Source organism: Solanum verrucosum, unplaced genomic scaffold (genome assembly GCF_900185275.1).
Source record: "Solanum verrucosum unplaced genomic scaffold, falcon-dt-bn FXZP01000196.1, whole genome shotgun sequence".
In the NCBI taxonomy this organism is placed as follows: domain Eukaryota; kingdom Viridiplantae; phylum Streptophyta; class Magnoliopsida; order Solanales; family Solanaceae; genus Solanum; species Solanum verrucosum.
Genome location: NW_026020420.1, coordinates 2,917,277 through 2,939,948, shown reverse-complemented (window position 1 = coordinate 2,939,948; position 22,672 = coordinate 2,917,277). Strand labels below are relative to the sequence as shown.

General features: G+C 30.3%; 1 protein-coding gene and 1 pseudogene across 1 annotated transcript; one reads left to right on the top strand and one right to left on the bottom strand.

The window, feature by feature from the left end:
- The first annotated feature begins 3,198 nt into the window (after positions 1-3,198).
- LOC125807151 (U6 spliceosomal RNA) lies at positions 3,199-3,293 on the top strand (annotated as a pseudogene).
- A 2,794-nt stretch (positions 3,294-6,087) lies between these two features.
- Positions 6,088-8,061, bottom strand: LOC125807026 (uncharacterized). Its single transcript, XM_049486777.1, has 4 exons — positions 7,647-8,061; positions 6,844-6,954; positions 6,486-6,566; positions 6,088-6,405 (listed from the first exon to the last, which is right to left on the bottom strand). Exons 1-4 carry the CDS (start codon positions 7,890-7,892, stop codon positions 6,331-6,333), a joined length of 513 nt encoding a protein of 170 aa, XP_049342734.1. The 5' UTR covers positions 7,893-8,061; the 3' UTR covers positions 6,088-6,330.
- Positions 8,062-22,672: the final 14,611 nt, after the last annotated feature.

The window sequence follows — 22,672 nt, the reverse complement described above, 5'->3', positions numbered from 1 at the left end:
TTTCTAATGTAAAATCCGTTGAAAAACATTCACAGAGTAGAATACCAATAAATCCTTTGGAAACCTAATTTTGTTGTGTTTATAAATTACTTAACTATTTTGCCACTTAATTAAAGACAAATATGAAATGTCATTAAGAAATAAATCTTCTAATGATTCTTTAGATAAATCTAAGAATTTCACATCTGATTATGAAATTTGGATATTTTTTATTGTTCGCGTTAATCATTACTTCAATCACTTTCTTTGTTACAAAAAGTCAAAAATGATTTATGAGATAATAACTATTTGGATGTTTTTGACTGTTCACGTTAATCATTACTTCAATCACTTTCTTTGTTACAAAAAATCAAAATGACTTTATTAATTAATAACTATTAATTTAGTGACTATACGTTTCGCTTAATTTATACACTTCCACTATAAAGATGGGTAGTTGTATCTGTACCATGCCATGGGTGCAACTTTTTATGAACTTGAAGTTCAAGAAAGCTTGTGTAGGTAGGAAAGAACCAATTCTTTGATATGATTTTAAGCAAAGAATATTATTTCTGTGTCCAAAGTAAAAAATGTACTTACTAAATACATATTTCACCTTTCACTTTAATTTTTTTTTTTTTTGATAGTAAAGGATATATATCATTAGATTATCACAGTTACTACTAGTGATTACAAATAGATTGTCAAAACGAACTAAAACTTATTATATGTAGACGATAATATTTAGGATTAATTTAAGATTTTCTTAATCATAGTTATCCTTACTAACACGTCATATATAAGTTAATTAGAATTCACCTTGATTACCGTTATAAAAGCTCCAAAACAGTCTTAGCTATTGAACAAATGGAATCAGACAAAATTTAACAATGATTATGTGGGAATTAACTCACCTACCACAAAACATTCTAAATAAGCATAATAATGGTGATTAATCAAGATTATCATGACTAATCCTTGTCATTTTTTAAAGCATAAAATGCTAATCGAACTTTGAGAAAAGGTCATTTATACCATTGTTATTCAACAAAGTGCTCATTCATGCCAGGATTTTTCAACAAAATATATATCCGATTTTGATATACTATTTTATACATGTGGCCAACTATGATACGATCACATCACTAATTTAATTTTTAGTATGTAGATTCGCTTGACCAAATCATATCAATATTATATATTTTTCTATTGAAACAAAAGGCAACTAAAGTCCATTTGCAATGCTAATAGTGAAATATGAATTAGTATTGTGATAATGATGATGGTGGGGGGATTGCTTATAATTGTTAATGGAAGCAGCCAAAAAGATAAAGTGAATGAGGAGCTTATATTATATCATATTCATGATATTATATTTGTCCGTTAAAGTACAATATAATTAACAACAAAATCACCAAACACTAAAGTTAAAAAAAGATAGTGGAATCCATAAATTGTTGCCCCATATTGTTTAAAGTTTGTTTGTGAAGAAATAGATTCCATCTTTTGATCCTTAAAGCATTATAGATTTATAGTGAATACCATCAACTAATCTTGTTTAGACATATAACTATCTGTCTTTTTTTGGTTTTTTTAGGGGATGGTGAAGGTGGGGCTTGATATGAGTTGGATTGAGTCAAAATAAATGTTCAAATTTAGAGATTTATGTGAGTTTCTTTAAATATCAACACAAATAATAAGATCTCATTGATTTGTACTTAATGGAGGCGTATTTTGGGGTCATTTGTATTTTTATCCCTAATTTGTGTTCATTTGTATTTTTATCCCTAATTTGTGTTGATCTTTGATTTATGTTCTTCATAACATATCACTTTTTTACGAGGCACAAATTTATATTTTTATATCATAATGCTCCACAAGTTATGATCGAGTATGACTTCAGTTTCTAAAGAACTTATGTTTCACTATATATAAGTTTGATTGTTGAGAAGCAAAAATTAAAGAGAAACTTTCAGAAATAACAAACATAATAGACATAATAAGGTTCTATTGCTATAGTTTCGATAATTGCGCTCTATAACTATAGTTTCGTTTGTTATGGAGGTTGCAGTTTGTATATTTCAAACCGTTTGTATATTTCGCTTGCGAATATACAAATATGATTAGTATATACAAATTTAGTATTTATACATTTAAGAATTTTTCAGAACTCCGTTTGTATATTTCGCTTGCCAATATACTGAGTAATTTATTATGATTTTTTTATGAATCGTATACAAATAGCTAGGGTAAGCATATACAAAATTCTGGATTTATACAATCAGGAATCGAATTATACAAATTAGGCGAATAACAAAAATTGAGAAAATTGTAGCTGTGAATTACAATTTTCTTAAACTGTAGCTATAGTACCTAATATAGGTTAAATATTTGTTATTCTACATAATTTTTCCAAAGTTAAAAGGCCAATTCATTTGAAGAGTAAAAATTGAAGGCCAATCTATTTGAAGGGCAAAACATGTCAGTTTTGGCCTATTTCCTCTAAGCCCACTATCAGATTGCCCAAGTTTGTTCCCAAAGTGGATCATGTTTTTCAGTTGTCATCCAAATTGGCCCATTTTGTACATATTTTGAAAGCCCATATCATTCAAATTCTTTTAAATTGGGATATCTACAAGTAGATATGTCGAGTAGGTTGGGTTAAATTTAGCCGGTTATTGATCCGCCAAAAAAGTACTTGGGCTTAAATGTGGGTCATAACGTAACTCGTCTAATTCCTATTGAGTTTTAATTTATTTATTTGTGCTTAAATATTTTTTCTGTACTTGGTAAAAGAATATTTTTTATTATGATTATATATATAACACATATCAAATAAAATATGTCTTTTAAAATTGCTTTGACAATATTTCTTATGAGACAATTTAGATTACATATCAATCTATTTTTTAATGAATCAACTTAATAAATGAGTACTCGAATGGATATAATTGATTGAGTTTGATTTTGCCTCCATGTTTGAAGATTGGGTGGAACCAAGGATTGAACCTGTCTGTTGTTTAAAAATAAAAAAGCATTGAATGATGTTCCTTCTTGTTTAAATTTGTGGTTTGTGAAGATTTGCTTGAAGAAATTTGAATCACAATTGTTAAGAACTCTAAGAAAAGTGTGAAGGAGAAAAAGTGGTTATACAATTCCATTCAAAGTGGATACATTTTACAAAAAATTACATAAATACACATCTTATTTTATCATAATGTTCCTTTTGGGACATCCGATAAAATTGGAATGATACAGAGAAGATTAGCATGACCCATGAAATTACAAAAATTTCTAAAATTTCATACCATTTTAAAAGTTTACAAAAATTCCCTCTCTGATACATTTATGTCCCCTCTGAGATGCATTTTTCCCACAAAAATAATGTATCATTTGCAATTCGTGAGCTATTTATTATAAAATTATTTACACTGACAGTATATATTGCTGGACTCATACACGAATCACAATATATTATTTATCACCTAATTATGGGCATATTTCACCGCTAGAAATCGAGTGCACTCAAATAAACAATAAGCTCATGCAGCCATTGTTTTGTTATTTGTATGGTAGAATTTTACATACTAATAAATTAAATTATTTTATTTCATTATAAACATCGAATATGAATAAATATTTATTTATCGTACTAAAATAATTTAACGGATATTTCCTGATCTGTCATAGAATAAGGTATTGGCACTGTCTTAAATATATCTTTATTCACATGTCACACTCTTGCTTTGTGGGGAAATTTTAATTATTATTTTGGTCCCATTGCAACTCTCACTAACGTGCTATACTGGTTAAAACAGTTGGCTTCTCAAATTTCTTCTCTCAATATTTTTCATTTTTTGGGTCCACAATTGATTTAATTTGTTGAAATTGGACGTAAATTTTGTATAACTATAAGAATTGTTTTAAATATGATCTTCTAGGTAAAGAGTTGTCACCTTTAAATCATCGAGAGAAAAAAAATACTCGAATAGTAACCACACAACAATGGCTCCTAACTACAAAATTTTATCTCGATCATAGGATTTGATTTTTTTTTCCTAGTAGATGTGTTTGGCCAAGTTTATATAGATACGTCGCAGTGCGACGAATGAAGTGAGTTAATTTTGGGAGATAATGACTAATAAGAAGAAATGAATGGACTCAATTTATTGCTAGTTGTCAATTTAGGGACCAGTTTGAAATTTATTTTGTGTGGCGCTTTCTTTGTAAAATAGTTGCCTCTTATAGCTATAGCCTATAGTAGGGGGACTTTTTTTTTGTTGTTATATTTGGCTAGTTGATAGAAGCTTTCTTATTTAATAGCTCACTAAAAGCATAGGCCATTTAATAGTGTAATCACCCACCAGTCGAGTATGAAGAAGGTAGTGTATACGCAGATTTTATCCCTACCTTACATAAAAAAGGTAGTGAAGTTGTTTCTGGTAGAGATAAAGCAAGCTAAATTATAGATAAAAGGAGAGATGGCAACGGAACATGTAAGGTGAAAGGCAACGACGAGCTCTTATGCGCAAAGTAAATTACTAGGTGGCAGATGTGAACCCCCTCTTTCTCCAGAACTTGGACTCAATCCACATCCCTTGCTTGAACCTTCTACACCGAACTCAATTCAATAAAGTTTTCAACCCAGAATTTAAAAATTTTGAGTGCATCAATATTATCTTAAGTTGCAATATGAGCTCTAAGCTAAACTTAAAATAAAAACAATGAAGAAAAACTTTAATTGGATTTGAACCTTGATCCCAAGGGTGATTTTCTCTAACTTGTACCGGCAACACAAGGGCACTCTTATACTTCTCATGGGTGCACTGTTATTTATATTCTAATTTCTGTCATTTTCTCAAAGTAGATATACATATATACACATGATTTTTTTTTCCAAAGTTAGTAGGTGCACGTACACCTCTGCCAGGTGTAGAGTGAGCCCGTTCCAACGAGGCGAAAATTAAGGTAAACAACAAATTTAAGAAAACATAAAATCCCAACGTACTTAGTACTAGGACTAGGAAATTGATGTCATTCAATATTACCGTTTGAGTTTTTAAAACAAACATTTGGGAATATGGTGTTTGATTGGCATATTTGCATGACAAGACCTGCCATTATTGCTCAGAGTTCAGAATTCCTGTGCAATGTACCGTTTAATTTGCCAGAGCCAATGGATATACATAAATGCAAATGCTAGTACAATTTATTGTATCATAATGTAGCCACATTTCACATCTTTGACCATGATTTAGGGGTAAGGTTGAATAGACACTATCCTCGTCAGTCAGACCTTACTCGTGGGATTATACCGAGTGTCTTTATAACATGAACCACTTTCAAGTTGTTAGCCAAACTAAAAAAGATGATTTTCATCTTAATTTAAAGAATCAGCACATGATTTTAAACTAAAAGAGCTAGTAAACTAACTTTTAAGTGTGGCTTTGTCCATGGAACATCAACTAACAGCTAGGTGCATAAGACAATTGGTTGGTTGTAGCAAACATGGCAGCACGAAAGCCATGGCGCATCCATTCTTTTGCTCGCTAACGTTGTTTTCTTAAAGAAGGGGCAAAGCTTGAGGCAACCAAATTAGTAGGAAATGAAAGCAGAAACAGATGTCTCCTTGACCATATTCTTGTTTTACAAGAATCAATCAACCAAAAAAGCAATCAATAAATCAAGTTAATCAATCAGCCAAAAAAGCAATCAACAAATCAATAATGATGTAGCCCTAGTAATCCTCCTTGAGAAATCTGTCAAGATTTATTCGTGATATTGCTATTGTTTAGGATCAAACAAACATTTTCCACAACACCTTGATAAATCGTGATTGATATTCTGTAGACAACATCATACCTAGTGTAATCCCACAAGTGAGGTCTGGGAAGGGTGATGTGTACGCAAATTGTCATTAAAGGAGCAATATAATCAACAAGTTGATTTCGCCATTTGTTGACAAATACAAGGCCAAAAAGAGGTCTATCTATCAGCTAACTAACTTGAAAGAGACATTCAAACCAACTCTCTATTATCTATGCAAATTGGTTAGAGCAACACAGTCATCAACAACACAGAAAAAGATTGAGATGTGAAGACAAAAGTAAAGAATCCACTGTTCTGAGACTTGTTTTAGTTACAAACCTGTATTAGAGGGTCTGTCTTTCCCTTACGAGACCTAAAATTAGACACTGATCATCCCTCCAAAAGCTAAAATGATCAGACAACAACGCGGTAAAAGAAAAGGAAATACAATCAAACGCCACACGCATATATAAATAGAGAAAAAGAACTTTCTTAAATACATCACACAAAGCCTAATTAGTCAGGGGAGATTTTACTGGTTATTCACTGTATTGTTTCAATGCTCTTGCTCAGCTCCTCCAACTTCTTCAACCGCATTTTCTCGCTTTCGCCCACCAGCTGCACGTACATCAATCAACATATAAGAATGTTTGCAAATATGAAGTTCAATACAAAGTTCTTGTAAACTATAGAGTTACCTCCATCAATCTTGATATTAGCTGGACTTTTTCCTTGTGTTTTTCATTGAAGGCCTCAAGAGCTTCTTTGTACTCTTTTTCCTGCATTCAACGGATCAAGATCCCCGGATCCAAAACATTTCGTTAACACTTCACAACCACATCTCGATGATTAACTAAACTCTGAGGATGTATTACTAGATTTGACTTATTATATCATACACAATCTCACAAACTAACGAAACGACCTCCCACTCCTCCCCAAAGAGGAAGAAAACAAAAAAACAGCTAATGAAAAGGGACAAAAGATTATTATCCATGGAAGGGAAAATTTGTGAACAAGAATTCAAGAAGATAATGGCACATAGTATATTTTCACCTTCTTCTGGCAGGTCTGTCCAAGGGGTTTTAACTCTTTGTTGACAACATCAATCCTCTTACGAACCGTTTGAACATCTTTCCTCATTGGATCAGCTAATGTTTCAAGTTCCTGATAATTAAGTCGAATTTAATTAGTTATAAACTAACCGAAAACTAAGAAAACTCTCGATTTAACCTTACCAAACACTTCAATTATCAATATCCATGCTCATATTTAGTAGCCAAAAATACGATTATCTTCCTTAACCAACTAATTCTTATGTTATGGTGTTAATTTCAATCAAATTACCAAAGCATAAAACCTTCAACAATTGTTCAATTATCAAACTTTTTCATTTCCCCAATTAATAGTCACTAACCCTAACTTTACAAAACAAACAAAAAAATCAAAAAAATCAAAACCCAAAACTAATGTTCAAAGATTCGAGAAATCTTAGTAGCTCAGTTAATTGGCTATGTGAACTTTCACATAGTTAATTGGCTATGTGAACTTTCACCTTATTGCTAGGCAATTCGATTCCCCGCCTTGTAATCCCTCACCGGTTTACCCTTCCCCTAGCCCCAATTTTTTTTTTCCAAAAAAAAAGTGTTCAAAGCTTAACAGTACCTGATCTCTAAACTCCTCTAACGATTTTCTACATTAACAAGTCCAAAATCAAAACTCTTGAGCTACAAAGCAAAAAATCAGTACATTTGTTTACAGATTACAGAAAAAAAAATACTCAGAAAACTCAAATACTATAAAGAGGAATAACCGAGTTCACACAGAGGCAAAAAAAATGGATGAAATTGAAGACAAACCTCACGAATAATGGCTAAACGACGGGTTTCTTCTTCAACCCGACCCAGTTGAGCTTGAACTCTTTCCTTGACTTCCATTTTCCTTTTCTCAATTTCTTCTTCCTTAGCTTTGAAAGTAGAAAGAGCAGACCTGGACATCTCTTCATCTTCTTTAGATAAGGTTCCATTAAAGCTAAAAGACCCAGAAATTTGCCCAGATTGCATCAGTGTTTGTAGCTGTTCACTTCCTTGCTTTTGATTCGGCATTTCTTCGATCTTCTTCAAAGCAAAAAAAAAATACCCTTCTCCTTCTTCTTCTTCTTCAACAAATTCTTCACTTTACCTTTCTTCTTTCTTCACTGTTTTTTCTTTTGCTTTTTTGGTTTTGGTTATGATGGAAATGGAAAATGGACCCTTGTTTCTACTGTTGCTTGTGCTTAATAGTATGAACAAAGGGGCAAGGCAGTGGGTAGGGTCATGTATAGCATTGCCGGTTAAATATTCTTTGTTAAAAAATTATATACGAAATATCAAAGTTTATATTTTTGGATAGAAATATTGAAAATACTTATGAACTTGAAATAAATTATTAGTTTCGTATCAATTATTGACAGTCTTAAAAATAATCATTTACTCGACTAATAAAATTTAGGTTACACACACTCAATACACTCTTGATTTGTCACATGACATAGCAAGTCGTCTCAAACTTTTGAGGCTCTTAATAAAAAGTTGAGAGAAGTGTTGAAAACACTCTTAAACTTGACGAAAATTTAGAGATGTATTTCACTCATGTTGGAAGATTGAGTTATATTTAAATTCAATTAGTCACCTAAAAATGCGTCAAGTTTAAAGGTGTTTTCAATATTTTGTAACTTTGTATATATTGAATTTTGAAAAATCTTAATAAAATTTCTAACTTCCCGATTAACAAAATTTATTGTTAGGAAGAAAAAGAATTTATCACTAGTGCACCTAAACTTTTTTTGTTTGTTTTGTTTTTATGACCCAAAAATTTGGGGATAAAGAGGAAGATTTTGTAAAATGTGGGGAGGGTTTTGTAAATATAGTGTGAGTGGTACTGAAAAAGACAAACAGTGAAATGACTCAACTACTACCACTTGGGAAAATAACATGGATTTTTATGATGTCTGTTCAATTTCAAAGCTTGTCTCCACTCCCCCCACTAGAAAGTCATTAGAAACAAATTTTATGCTTAGAACTTGTTTTAGCAAAAATTATGGTTTTTATCAATTATCTATTAGTATTAGTATAATATAGTTTTAGTAAAATTTTAAATAACAAATTTATGATTGAAGTTAAAAGTATTGAATTCAGATTAACTGACAGCTAAATAGCTATTCCTTCCCCATCCCTTCATTTTCTGGTGTTTAATATTTGTGGCTTCAATTAATATGAATTTATATTCGTATGATGGAGAAGTGTCTTTTAATAGAAATTCGAATCGAAAGTCTTTGATTAAATATGAATTTTATTCATTTCATCATATAATGCGGCCGCTATTTTTGGAATGTTATTGTGGGATAACTCGCAAATTATACAAAAGATAAAAATCTCACTAAATAAGTATAGTGCGATAAACTTGGTTGAGAAAACATTCACACACAAAATAAAACTTTAATCTCTTTTATAGCTTCTCTGTTTGGAGTATACTATTTTGAATGTTTTTTCAATCACTTTTAATTATAGAATTGACATTACCTTTTGTAGTTTGTAATTATGTGAATTATATTCCAAAAACATTAAATAATCATTGTCATACAAGACAAAGATTTTCTCATTTCAGTTGCACTAAGTACCTTTATCATAGAGAAAATGATTCTCTTTATTTGTGTCCCTCTATTTAACATAATTTAAATTTCTAGTCCTAACTCTCCTATTTATGATTTTTCCTCTACCTAGGTAATGTAAATACAAGTTGTCCCCTCTAAATCAAAAATTTTGTTAGTGATATTTAAGATTTAATTAATATAAATATGTAAAAGTAATTTTTAGTCTATATATAGCATAATTATTTTTTATAAAAAATATATAATTTTTTTACGAAACATATTCAACTAATCATTCTTCAATTTGACGAATGTCGATCGATATCTCTTCATCGGAAATTACATTGTATAGTTTGGTAAAAATATTCTTTTATGTGTATATATTACATTTTGACTTCTTCTTTTTTTCTTGCAATTTTAACACTAGACAGTGTCTAGTGGCCTTTTATTAAACATAAAAAATATCAATAGGAATAAGTGCAAGCAAAGGAGGCTAGGCCTTACCTTACTAATCCTAATGAAGTACCTAACGTCGACTACCTAACAAGCATGAAGAAAATAAGAGCTAGAGAGAACTAAGTATTTTCTGATCACCACAAAGTTTGTAATACACTACATGATGATATTACAAATGAGGATGCTTAAATAATGTAAAAATATGTCAATCAAGAAGAAAATTGAGTTATCAGCCTCAAACTTTCTATTACAAACGCATGAATCAAAAAAGATTGATTGCCCATCAAAAGTAACTTGAGTATATTTCTCTTGTCTTCTTCTTCAAACATGTCCAACAACACTTGATAATTCATACTTTCTTTATGGATTTATTGGATCTTGTTGAACCTATTTCCGAAAGCGAACTGAATGGAATTGTTACTTTCCAAAAATCTGCTTTGCCTGTCGCATCGATAGGTGCCTTGGAACAAACTCATCAGTCATTTTACCGTCCCAACTATGTTGTCTTTCATGTGTCTTCTTTTTGCTTTTGTTGCTTCCACTTCTTTGTTGCTTAGGTGATATATCTCATTTCCTAGCCACTCTATCAAAGCATATGTCCAGTATATCTTCCTCATCTTTATCAAGAGAATCCTCGCCCAAATCAAGCATATTGTCTTCCTCATCTTCATCAAGAGAATCCTTGCCCAAATCAAGCATATTGTCTTCCTCATCTTCATCAAGAGAATCCTCCCCCAAATCAATTGTATTTGACATTAAGGCCCTTGACTCATTCTTCTTTGCAATTACACATTTAAGCACAAATACAGGAGCTTCTGGACTTAATTTGTTATTCAAAGTAGGTGGTGAGACCTGTTTTTCTTGGATCAAATCGTTGTCATTCTCTGTTAACTTTACTTGCTTTCCAGTAGTCTTTGATAAAACATCAAAAACTATTCGAACATAATAGGTTTCTTGAGGCATTACTAATATCTTGCCTCTTCTCACTGTCATGAAAATTTCTAGTCGCACCCTTTTCACTACATGGAGAATTATTTTGACTAGTCAGGGAAAGGCTCTGATTACTAGTTGAATTTTTGTGTGCAACCAGTGTTCAATTTTTAGTTGCATTCTTGGTTTCAACTTGCAAAACATGCTGCCCAGAATTTTCAACATCAGATGTATCCATTAGTTTGTGTCCTGAATCCATTATTTTTTTGCATGAACCAACTCGCAGCGCATTAACCCCAACTCTTAGTGTTCCCCCTTTGTTTTCGGTAGTTGTTTGAACACCAATATTACTTGTAACAACATCCATTGAGTGTGCACAATTTTGCTCAGAAGTGACAACAACCAATTGTGGATCTAAAGAAGTAGCTTTACTTTGATCGACATCTATAACCTTTCTTTTTTCATTTAGTATTTCTCTCACATCACCTTGATACTTTTCACTATCGTTAGTACCTTTTGAAGCAACTTCAATGATATCACCAATTTGTTTGTTATTTTGATTTCTTTTTTAGATCAAACGACAACTATCTTCATCATGACCTTGGTGCTTACAATAATTGCAATACAAAGGTAGATTATCATATACAAAATCCTGAAAAACCTCTATCAACTTACCAGATCTTTCATTCACAAACTGCAATCTTATACGATTTGGAAGCTTTTCCATTAGATCAAGTATAACCTTGAACCTATCTGTGCTAGGTCTTGACTTGATTTGAGTAGCTTTATCTATAGCTAATGGTTTCCCAACTGCCGATGCTATAGACAACAGAGACTTCTTTGCAAACAAATCTGGAGATAAGTTCGGTAAATAAATCCAAACCACAGCTAACATCGTTTCCTTCTTAGGATTATATCCAATGGACCATGGAAAAACCCTACATTGGTGCTCATCTCCATTGTAGAGAAGATAATTAACTGAGCGAGATAAAGTTAGTACATAATCTTCATATTGATCAAATCTCAACAAAATTTATCTTGGAGCAAGTAAGCCAATTAAACAATTTCCCTTGGTACCAAGATGTTTCGGTAAAATTGACCTTAATACCTTCAAATCTGGAGCACCATGGGATAATTTAAACACCACTGCTTGATGCAATCCCTCTTCAATCATAAAGTTTTGTCTTTCCTCCATTGAAAATGTGATAGTAGGTTCTCCATGAATTATTTTGATTAATTTTGCAATTGTTTTTTAGTTAATTAGGCCAAATTGTTTGGGATTTATAGCATCGGAATTGAAAAATGTGGCTATATGGTGGTTTGGGGTGGTGGGGCGGGCTGGATAGCCTCGAAAGGAGGTCGTCCAGTGGTTGTAGCAGCCATGAGAGTTGCGCAGTTGCTGGCTAGGAAGGAAACCCTAGGTCAGTCATTTTTTTTTCTGCCCAACTTTTTCTTATCACATTTTGACTCTCCTTGACTTATACGCAATTTTACTTTTTCTATATTTTAACACTTCTTAATCAAAAATCTGACTCCGCTACTGCTTTCCACTATACCTCTTTTGTTCTTCACACCTTGTAATCATTAACGGGTGAGATAGAGAAAGTTATCTCATGGACTGAGATACTCCATGAAATTAGTTATTCCATTATATATATATATATATATATATATATATATATATATATATATATATATATATATGATAACTTATCTCATCAGTCATCACTATATATAAATGGCGGATAAACAATCACGAGACTAAAAGGGTGTTTGGATTACTTAATGTTGGTCAAAACTACTTTTAAGTCAGTTTTTGACTTTTGGAAGTGTTTGACAAATACAAAAAAAAAAAAACTTAAAATAAGTTAGGAAGTGTTTGGCAAGATCAAAATGACTTAAAATAAGTCAAAAATCAAAAGTATGTCTCTCCATACTTTTTATTTTTTCTTAAAAGTCATTTCAATTTGACTTTTTATTTTTGATTTAAAACCTATTTTTTTAAGCTAATCTAAACGGACTCTAACTTATATATTTAACCAAATATAGAATAAACTAATCTTACATTTTATCCCGAAATTATTATCTCTGATCCATGTTCATCAAACTACTTCTTAGAGTACTATTTTTCTTTTCATTTCATTTACTATTTCATAAATCAAAGTGTCTTTCCACAGTGAATTCATTTCTTTTGCTTAAATGTAACTTTTTCATTGAGATCACATGGAAAGAACAATAATATTGGTCCAGTACTATGCAGAAATAGAACTCTTTCTTGTTATTCTTTTTTAGTTGTTACAATGCCTGTCCTTAACTAACTTTACAGTCTGCCACAAATGGTATATTTTCTGACAATACCCCCTCATTTCCATTTTTATTCTAACTACACATTATTTACCAAAACACAACTTTATAATTTTTTTGGTTTTTTATGTATAATTTGAGTCAAAATAGTTCCAAATCATTAGAGACACTTCACTTGAAATATGGCTCAAATAGGTTCCTGACTCTTTGAGTAGCCATTCAATTTGTATCTTTAGGGATCGAGGTAGTAGGTACCTTCAAGTGGTCACGTTTATATATGACGTGATATCTGTGATAGGAGAGGTGGAACTCAGAATATTGTTGGCCAAAGCATTGTGCGTTCCGATTTTAGATGATTTTAATCAATATTTATAGATGCAGAGCTAAAATTAAGAGTTTGGGGTTCTAAATTTAGGGTTCGAACTCACAACTCTAGCGTGGAAAATATTTCTATGACCCTTTCCTTACCTCTAAACTATCAATCAGTATTGTTAGGGGTTCACGAGTTAATATACACATATACTTATTTAATTTTCTAGTACAAATACAAAATCTAAAAAAAAATTACTGGATTCATTCGAACTCACGTTTAGCTCCTCCCGGGGATTCACCTTACCCTGTCACACAGGTTAAATTATTGGAATAATATAAAGGCAAAAAACCTTAAGGAAGAAGCAGTCTATAAAGGGAAAAAAAGCATGAAAATGGGTGGTGTGTTAGCTCACTCTTTTTGACAGATATGTCCAACTTTTTAATTTGGATTTGTAAAGAAGAATCTCACTTATCTTATAATTTTGTAACTTTATTCTTGTATATATGTCACAACTTTTTTCCTTTTTCACTTTACTTGAAATATTTTACAATTTGTTTTACTTGGGATAATTGGTTGGTATGATTTGGTCAAGCATGTACTAAGATATTCTTAAATTATATATAATCACAAAGTTAATTATAGGGCTTAATCTTTCTTCTCATAGTGGAGACCATTTTCTTCTTGACCCTTTCAAGATTCAAAATTATATTATACAATTACTTGATTATTGATGGCTAAGATTAAATGATCGGGATGATCTAATCCTAGAAAGAGAGTGAAATCGATATAATCAAAAGAAAACACTAATTTTATAACAAAAATATTATAAGAATTACATAAAAATATTATTTTTTTTCCATTTAGATTTTGCCACCTATCTCTTATATGTGGAGCCATCTTGGTGGGTGATTAATGCACCTAAATGAAATGATTTTCGCATGCTAATCAATTGATTGCTCGTGCTAATTTATTTGATTAACATGCATTAGTCATTAAAGATGGTAAACTTTTCACCTAAAAATGGCAAAATTAGTATTTCAAAGATAGTAAACAAATAGGGAGTTGAATCAACTTGCCCCGGTCCTATTATCGATTTCAAGCCCAAATAAAAAAGGATATTGTTGAGTGTCAATCGAAAATATCCTTTCTTTCCATAAAGGTAGGGAGAATAACATAAACGGATTTTAAATTTCAAGAAGACATGCACACAATTAAAGAAATGAGAAAAAAAATGCATCAAATGAGAATTGATTCACGAACCTCTAGGTAAATGACTTAGCTTTCAATTAAGTACCTCTCAACATTACTAGACAAACTAAAACTAAATCACTATACGAACTAGAATTGAATCACTCTATGAATCAGAATTGAATGACTCTACGAATCAGAATTGAATCACTACACGAATCAGAACCTGAAACAATGAAAAAATAATAGGTTCGATATTTTCTTTTAGAGTTGACCCTACAGTATGTGCTCTATGCACTCAAGGTACCTTCATTATCAAGTAACTTATTAAAGTCTCTAGATTTTTATTATTTTAGTCTATCTTTTACATATTTATTATTTAGAACAAGTCATATTCTCTTAGCTCAATAGAAAGCTACTCTGAAAATAATGTGTAATAAATTTGGCAAATGGAATTAAATATACTTTTTTTTTCATTTATTAAAAGATTCTATTGCCAGTATTTGCCGTTGGATAACCAGACAATTTTTATTCTTTGGGTTTACCTATTTATCTACAAATGATTTTTCGTACCAAACAAGATTTGTTTTTTATTAAATTTTCTAATAAAAAATAAAAATACGTGTTAACAAAAATATATATAAAACCAATGATAGGATTTCATTTATAGTTAATTATAGCTAATTTAGATAAGTTATTTGGTGTTACATGAAATCCACTAAGTTCTCTAATCAAATGCAAGAGTCAACTCAAACAATAATCATTTGAAATAATAATTTTGCCCCAAAATGATCATCTTAGGTCAAACTTTTATTGACGGATGTTTTTATTATACTCGAATCTTCTATTTAGACAGTTAATTAGTTTACATGATTCATCAATTCTACAAATTGAATTAAAAGAGTGACTCAGTCGATAGAAAAGTTTGCTTCAAATGGGGGCAAAAATGATCTTTTATCCTTGACTTTCGATACCTAGGTCATATTCCTTTTGTACTACCCGCAATTTTTATAGTTGGGGATAAACGCCCTCTTGCTATTCTTGAGGCTCCATTTTTATATTTTCTTATTCGGATCGTTGTCATATCTATATAGTATCTCTGAGATCGGCTAGTTAATTGTGTACTGATCGAAAAGCGGGATGAAACATAACATAGAAAAATATCGTTTCGATTTTTCGAACATTATTCTTTTATTAAAGAACTCAGAAAATTGTTGATGACTCATTAGTCAATTAACAATAAGAAATTTATTGAATTGGCATCATCTATATGGACGTTGAGCTGCTTTTGTCCATGATTTAAGCTAATGAGTTTAAATACCTAATTTGGTCAACCAACTAGATATTGACTTGACCCTCCAAAGAGGCTATTGGATTTTTCTAGATTTTGCACACATATTAGAAGTTAGAAACTTTGCGTTTGACTTCAGATATTTTTGTTAGAAGTGTGACCGTATTAGCAAGATCAAACATCAGACATACTTGTTAGAAGTTTAATATGAGTCGTCAAAACCAACTTCAAACATTATAACAAAAGTTGTAGATTTGACTTGATCAAATTTTGAATATATTTTTTTATTAGAGTTGTGGTGTCGTTCCAAGGACAACTTCAAATATTTTTTATTTAAGTTTTGGTTTTGAAAAGACCTAACTTCATATATTTTTTATTTGAAGTCATGGCTTTGATAATTAACAAGGTCAAACTTGAGACATTTTTATCTAATATTTGGCTTGACAAATTATCTAAGTTTGGCTTTGAGTTTCACTCATGATATCTTCATTTTATTTCATTCATAATACCTCAATCTAACTTATTCGATTTCAATTCAAAATTAACACAAAAATAAATATAAATTTATGAAGATTTACAATTTTATAAGTCATGAAGCAAAAGCTTTTGAAGTGGCCTAAAAGGTCGATACCAATTAAACTTCTCTTAAAAATAGAATACAAATTAAATGGAGACGATCAAACAAAATACCTTACGAAATTTTTACACTAGGAACTAAACAAAATTCTTGGATTTCTTGATTGGGCTTATTCAAGACATCCAAACTACAGCCCATGATTGAAATATCAAAACCAAAAACAATCATAATGGCATGTTTACTATTTTGAGCACAATGTAAATGTACACTTGTTATACACAAAATATACACCGACGATGATTTAAACTATTACGACTGGACAAATGAAAATATTTTTAGCCGGCTGACTAAAAATGTTTAGATCGCGATGAATATTTGATGGCGCGATATACCTAAACAATATCCAAACTTCAATTTTGCTGGGCCCAGCCCATGAGATATTCCAGTTCGTCTAGGTTTAAATGGGCCGCTTATTCATGTCTCTTTACGATATAGGGCTTTCAAGCAAAATTAAATGGGCCTATTATTTTGATAAAATGATTGGGCTATTGCTGCAAAAGAGAGCTGCTTAAGTAACCCAAGCAACCGGTCTTCGGGTGGTGGTGGGATGGATAAGAGTCGGGGGTGGTAGGGTTAGGTGTCGGGGATGGAAATGAGACAATCAACGTGAAAAGTTTTGAATGTGAACTTATTTCCAACGTTCATTCTTTACGCGACATTTTAACAGTAGTGCATGCAAATCACAAATTCTCAATGAGAAGTTTTGAATTCGAGTATTCAAAATATAAAAACTTATAGAGAGTTTTTTTTCTCCTTAAATAAGTTTTACATGACTCAAATTCAGATTAATAATTTTAATAACAAAATATTTAAGTCTTACATGACTTGAATTTAGATAATCAGTCCATTAAATTTTCAAATACAAAATATTTGTAGCACAAAAAAATTAATCAAACTTTGGCATTTATAACAAAAAAAAAGTTATATTACTAATAACTCCTCAAAAATATAACTCACATGTACGCACGTGGAACTGATCGCATGCTGGTTGAACCACTACTTTAATCCTCTCTAAAATTAAAAGAAATAAATACAAATATTTGAACCGAAAAAGGCTAAAATTATATAAATAAAATTATTTTCATGGGATCATTTACTTATAGTAATTTTGAGTTATATTGTTTTTTTGCATTAGAATAAGATCGTGTAAATCACATTCTTTGGATATGTTTTATCTCTAAATTTTTATATGAACGTGGAATGCTTTATTTATCGATCGAGAAAAAACAAAAGAAGTTCTATTGGACCTACGTGAGAAGACTGTATTTTGTATTTTCATTGCATTGCTCTGACAAATTTAACATATTTTTTTCCTGACAATTTAAACTTACTACTACTGACGTATTTGGGTATTCACAGACTTGTGAACCAGCTTTTCCTTAAATATTGTAACAATATGTAGGAAATATTATTAATTTCAAGTATTTTTAGAACAATATATGTATATATATTTGCAAATAAAAGCCGATTTAGGTGACGTGAATTATTTACTATACCAGCTGCAAGGAATTTCTGCAGATTGCAATAATTATGATTTTTGTTATCGATCGTTCGAAATTCTTTACGAAGTGGATGATCGTTCGAAATTCTTTACGAAGTGGATGAATTGCTTCGTCACAACCTAGATATCAGATACAAGAGTGTTTTCGTTATAAAACCTAGATTATATATAAATATGTCTTTTTAAATTCGTTTTATTTGATATTTATGTCCTTTAATTTTGAGTGTGCAAAAAAATGAATAATTAAACTTATATAAAGTTCAACAAATAAACACACGTTCTACTTAATTTTACGTGGTAATTCGTATTCTATATATGCGACATCCTACGTGCGTGAAAGACCAAATCAAGTTTCAAATAAGTAAAATTAATCAACTAATATATGCTGTTATTTAATTAATTAATTTAATACGTAGTACAATATAAAGGGAAAGTTTAGTTGGTCACATCAAGTGAATGCACGCAACATAAATATAAAGATAAAAATGGACAAGACCCTGCAATTTCAACTGCTTTTCTGACATTTTTCTCTTATGTTTCCATCAAAAATTAATACTTCCACTCACACATCTACTTTCAATTTCATTAAAATTTTAAACATATGATTTTCATAAGAAAATAATCTTAACAAAGTCATATTTCGAATCACCCAGATTTAAAACTTCAAATATATTCATTCCTTAATAGTTTGTTGCTATAATTTTTATTTAGCTCATTTTGTGTTTACTCATTTCACTCATTTTTATTTAAGTATTGATTTTTCATTTTTTAGATAGTTTTATGCGAGTGTTGAAATTTCATTTAGTTTAGGTCCTTAGTTCCAATCAAATTACGAGCAAAGTTCAACGTTGCTAGTGAACGAACCACACTTACTCCAATCTATGTCACTACTAAAATATATCAATATTTTTTGTTAAAATTTTCATTTAAAATATCTTGTTCTAAAGTCATTGGTAAGCTAGCGTTTGACCTCAAATTCCTAAATATTCTTGACAACAACATTTGGGCCAAGTTTTTGGTAAAATTATACCATGTTTTTGGCCCCATGTTTTCCCAAGAATATTTGACTATTTCAAAAAAATATGATTTATACTCATAAGTTCTAAGAACTATTAAAAATACTCATAAATTGTATTATCTATTTATAGTAAATATGTTTCTTAAAAAATAACCTTATAACACAATTTATAACAAACAACAACAACAAAATAATAATATATGCAAGAGCAATATATTAATCAAATATTTGAATTTGTCATTGATTCAGTTATAATTATAACTCATTAAAAACAAATTGTTCTTTTTTTCTCAATTTTGTTACTCAAATTAGAATTCAATTTTTTCCAGAGGAGGTAGTAACAAACTATTTATTTATCTAATCATCCACATTCCACGAACAATAGCTTCCCTACATGCAAGATTTAGATGCCAGAGAAGAAGAAGCAATATTGTTACTCTGAGTTGATTGTTCGTCATCTTCATCTGTAACCATATCATCATGTTCATGTACATTGAATATATTTCATCACTGCTTTGATTTTCACATAAAAAAGTTATGCTATACGGCACAAGCAACTACTATTTTCACATGCATATCTAATTCATAGTTATTTATGTTTTGTCGTAGTATTTTGAATCTACTTTTCCACGCACCAAATGTTCTTTCAATTACATTGCGCAAAGAGGCATGTCTATAGTTAAATAACTATTTGTCATGCTTAAGCTCTCTTTCACTTTCCATGTTGTCCTCCAAATGATATCACATTCCTTTGTTATTTAATAGATAGAGAAGTTTAATATGGTTGGCGAGCATGTTGTTTAATGGATAGATGAGTAATCTAGTTATCTATTAGTAGTAATAGATAGATATGATAGATAAATATTATGAATATTTATTATAAAATATAAATTTTTAGGGTAATTTTGAATTTTTTAAAAATTCTCAAATACTAGAACTTGGCCCTAAAATTAATTTTTTCTAGTATTTGAAAACTCGAAATTCTTAACAAATATATTTATCAAGTTGTGTAGCTAAACGCCACTGATAAGTTTTTTTCCAGTTTTTCCCAAGTTTTATTTGGGGCCAAATGAGTCCTTAAAAATCTAACCATTATAGAGTTTTTATTTCGATACAAATTAAAGGGGTAAATATATTTTTAGATTGAAATATAATTTCAATGTACAGTCCTAAAGAATGAGAACTTTTAACTTTTTCTAATTCTATTGTAAACATCATTTTAGCCAAATAATTTTGATCCAAAATAAGTGACCCTTGAAGTATGAGCAAGAAAATACATTCTTAATGGGATGATACTTACTTTTATATATGTATTGCATGGCTGTCGTCAACTCGTATCGTGAGATGTTTGGTCAAATCCTATATCATGCGAAGCTTTCCATATATTAATTTTTTAAAATCTACTCTTAATAAATTGCATAACATGTCTTGTTAATTTTCTTGTTTCCAAGTGAAAGTATGATTAAGTAACACCTAGAGAAACATTTAACATTAATTACGAGACAATAGAGTAAAATGTTGGCACAGTTGCCAATTGCATAGTATCATCATGACATTCATGTGGAAACTTGAAAAAAATACTTTAGTTTTATTAGCCCAAAGCTTATCATCTTAATCTCTGATAAATAACACCTAGAGAAACATTTAACATTATGAAACTACTCAGGAATATCTTGATAATTGTGATTTATTAGTAGTTTAATAACGTTAAGAACTTGTCATTTTGTTGTATTTTAAATCAAGTTTAATATTGAAAGTGCATGGAAATAGGAGAAAAGTTCAAAACAAACTAAAGGGTTCTTTCCATAAATAATTTTCTTTAATTTCTCTCATTTTTACTTGCAATATTAAGGTTACGTCCTATAGCTTCTTAAACAATTTTCCGAGGTACAATAGTTCAATGACGAAATTAGAAATTTTGTTAAAAATGTTCAACTGATCACCCTGTTATCTATGTTATGTCATTGCTATGGTTGAGTTGATGATTGTTTTTTTTTTCAATTTTCCGTCTGTGTTCGTGACCCATATTATAATAAGACTAATCTGTATTCACATTGGGTCGAGCCCATTTAGAGATAACACTTGCTAGTCTCTACTAAGAATCTTTCATTATTTCGAGCTCAAAACCAAAACATCTTGTTAAATTAGGAACAATCTCATCCATTACACCACATCCGTTAGTGATCTATGTCGTTAATTCATTCAAATAACAAAAGTCTAAAGTATGACAGGCCTTTTATGTATTTTAATTTATTAAATTTCACTAATGATTCATGATTGTCTACGACAACATCATCTAATTAAATTTTTTTTAAAAGGTACGTGTTACGGTAGATATGAAAAAACAAAAAAAAGGAAAAGACTTTTCATTTCAATTACTCAGAAAAGACAAATAAAAAGGTCATTTTCTAATATAAAAATAATTCTATTTGCACATTTCTAAACTTAAAAGAAGTAATACAAACACCAATATCTTTTTTGGTCGAAGCAATATTATGAGTAAGTAATTGCATATATTTAAAAGAGAAAAATGATCTGAAAAATATTTTAACTTTAGCCGAAATTATTGTTACGATATCAAACTTTATAGAGGACATTTTACTCCCTGCACTGTTAAATAGTGTATTTTAAAGGTATATATGTGCCACGTGGACACATTACTATTTAAAATGATGCAATATTTATGATGTCCACATAGACACATATATACCTTTAAAATACACTATTAAATAGTTCATGGGGTAAAAGGTCCTTTCCAAAATTTGGTATCGTAACAACAATTTTGACCAAAGTTATAGTATTTTTCAGATCATTTTCTTAAAAACTATATCATATATTTATCGCTTTGACATAAACACTCGATACACATAAAATACAATAAAACAAGATAATTTATAGTAACATTTAAACATATGTTGTGCCAAACTCCAATATAAGAAAATCAATTTATTTTTTTTCCCTAAATTAAAATTTAACATCTTCCTCCATCTGACCAAACCTTAGCAACTACTTATGAAAATTAGACAAACTCTGATATTTTTGGCTGAAATAGAACTTACATTTGTCAGCTCAGTAAAATCTTTAATTTAATTTTTTTTACTCTTTCACATCCTCTCATGCTTCAGTTTTTTTTTTTAACTCTTAGCCAAAAAATAAAAAAATAAAATTTTTGAGCCCCAAACAAAACTGAACCTCGAAATCCTACTAATTAGTCATAACTGTACCTCCTGTTTTTTTATTTTTTTGGTTCACTTTCCAATAAAAACTTACAGCTACAGACAGAACCTGCAGAACCTATATATTGTTTTAGTAGTAATTTATTTATATATTATTTTTTTGGTCTCAACTGTCTTGTCTCTGACTGTCTTTTTTTTTCTTTTTTTTTTATCTCAAGTGCTTACTAACCTTACCTAAAAGCTTCTTTTGTTACTTTTTCTCAAGTGCTTACTGCCTGCCTACTGATCACTTCTTTAGCTTTATTACTGGCCACCACAAACAAAATTTATTCATCTCATTCATTTAAAGGGTGGTTTAGCAGTAGTTGGTTTGAGTTACGCATATATTAATTACATGAGTTTTTAAATTATTAATCGAATATTGTATATGTTATACGAAAATC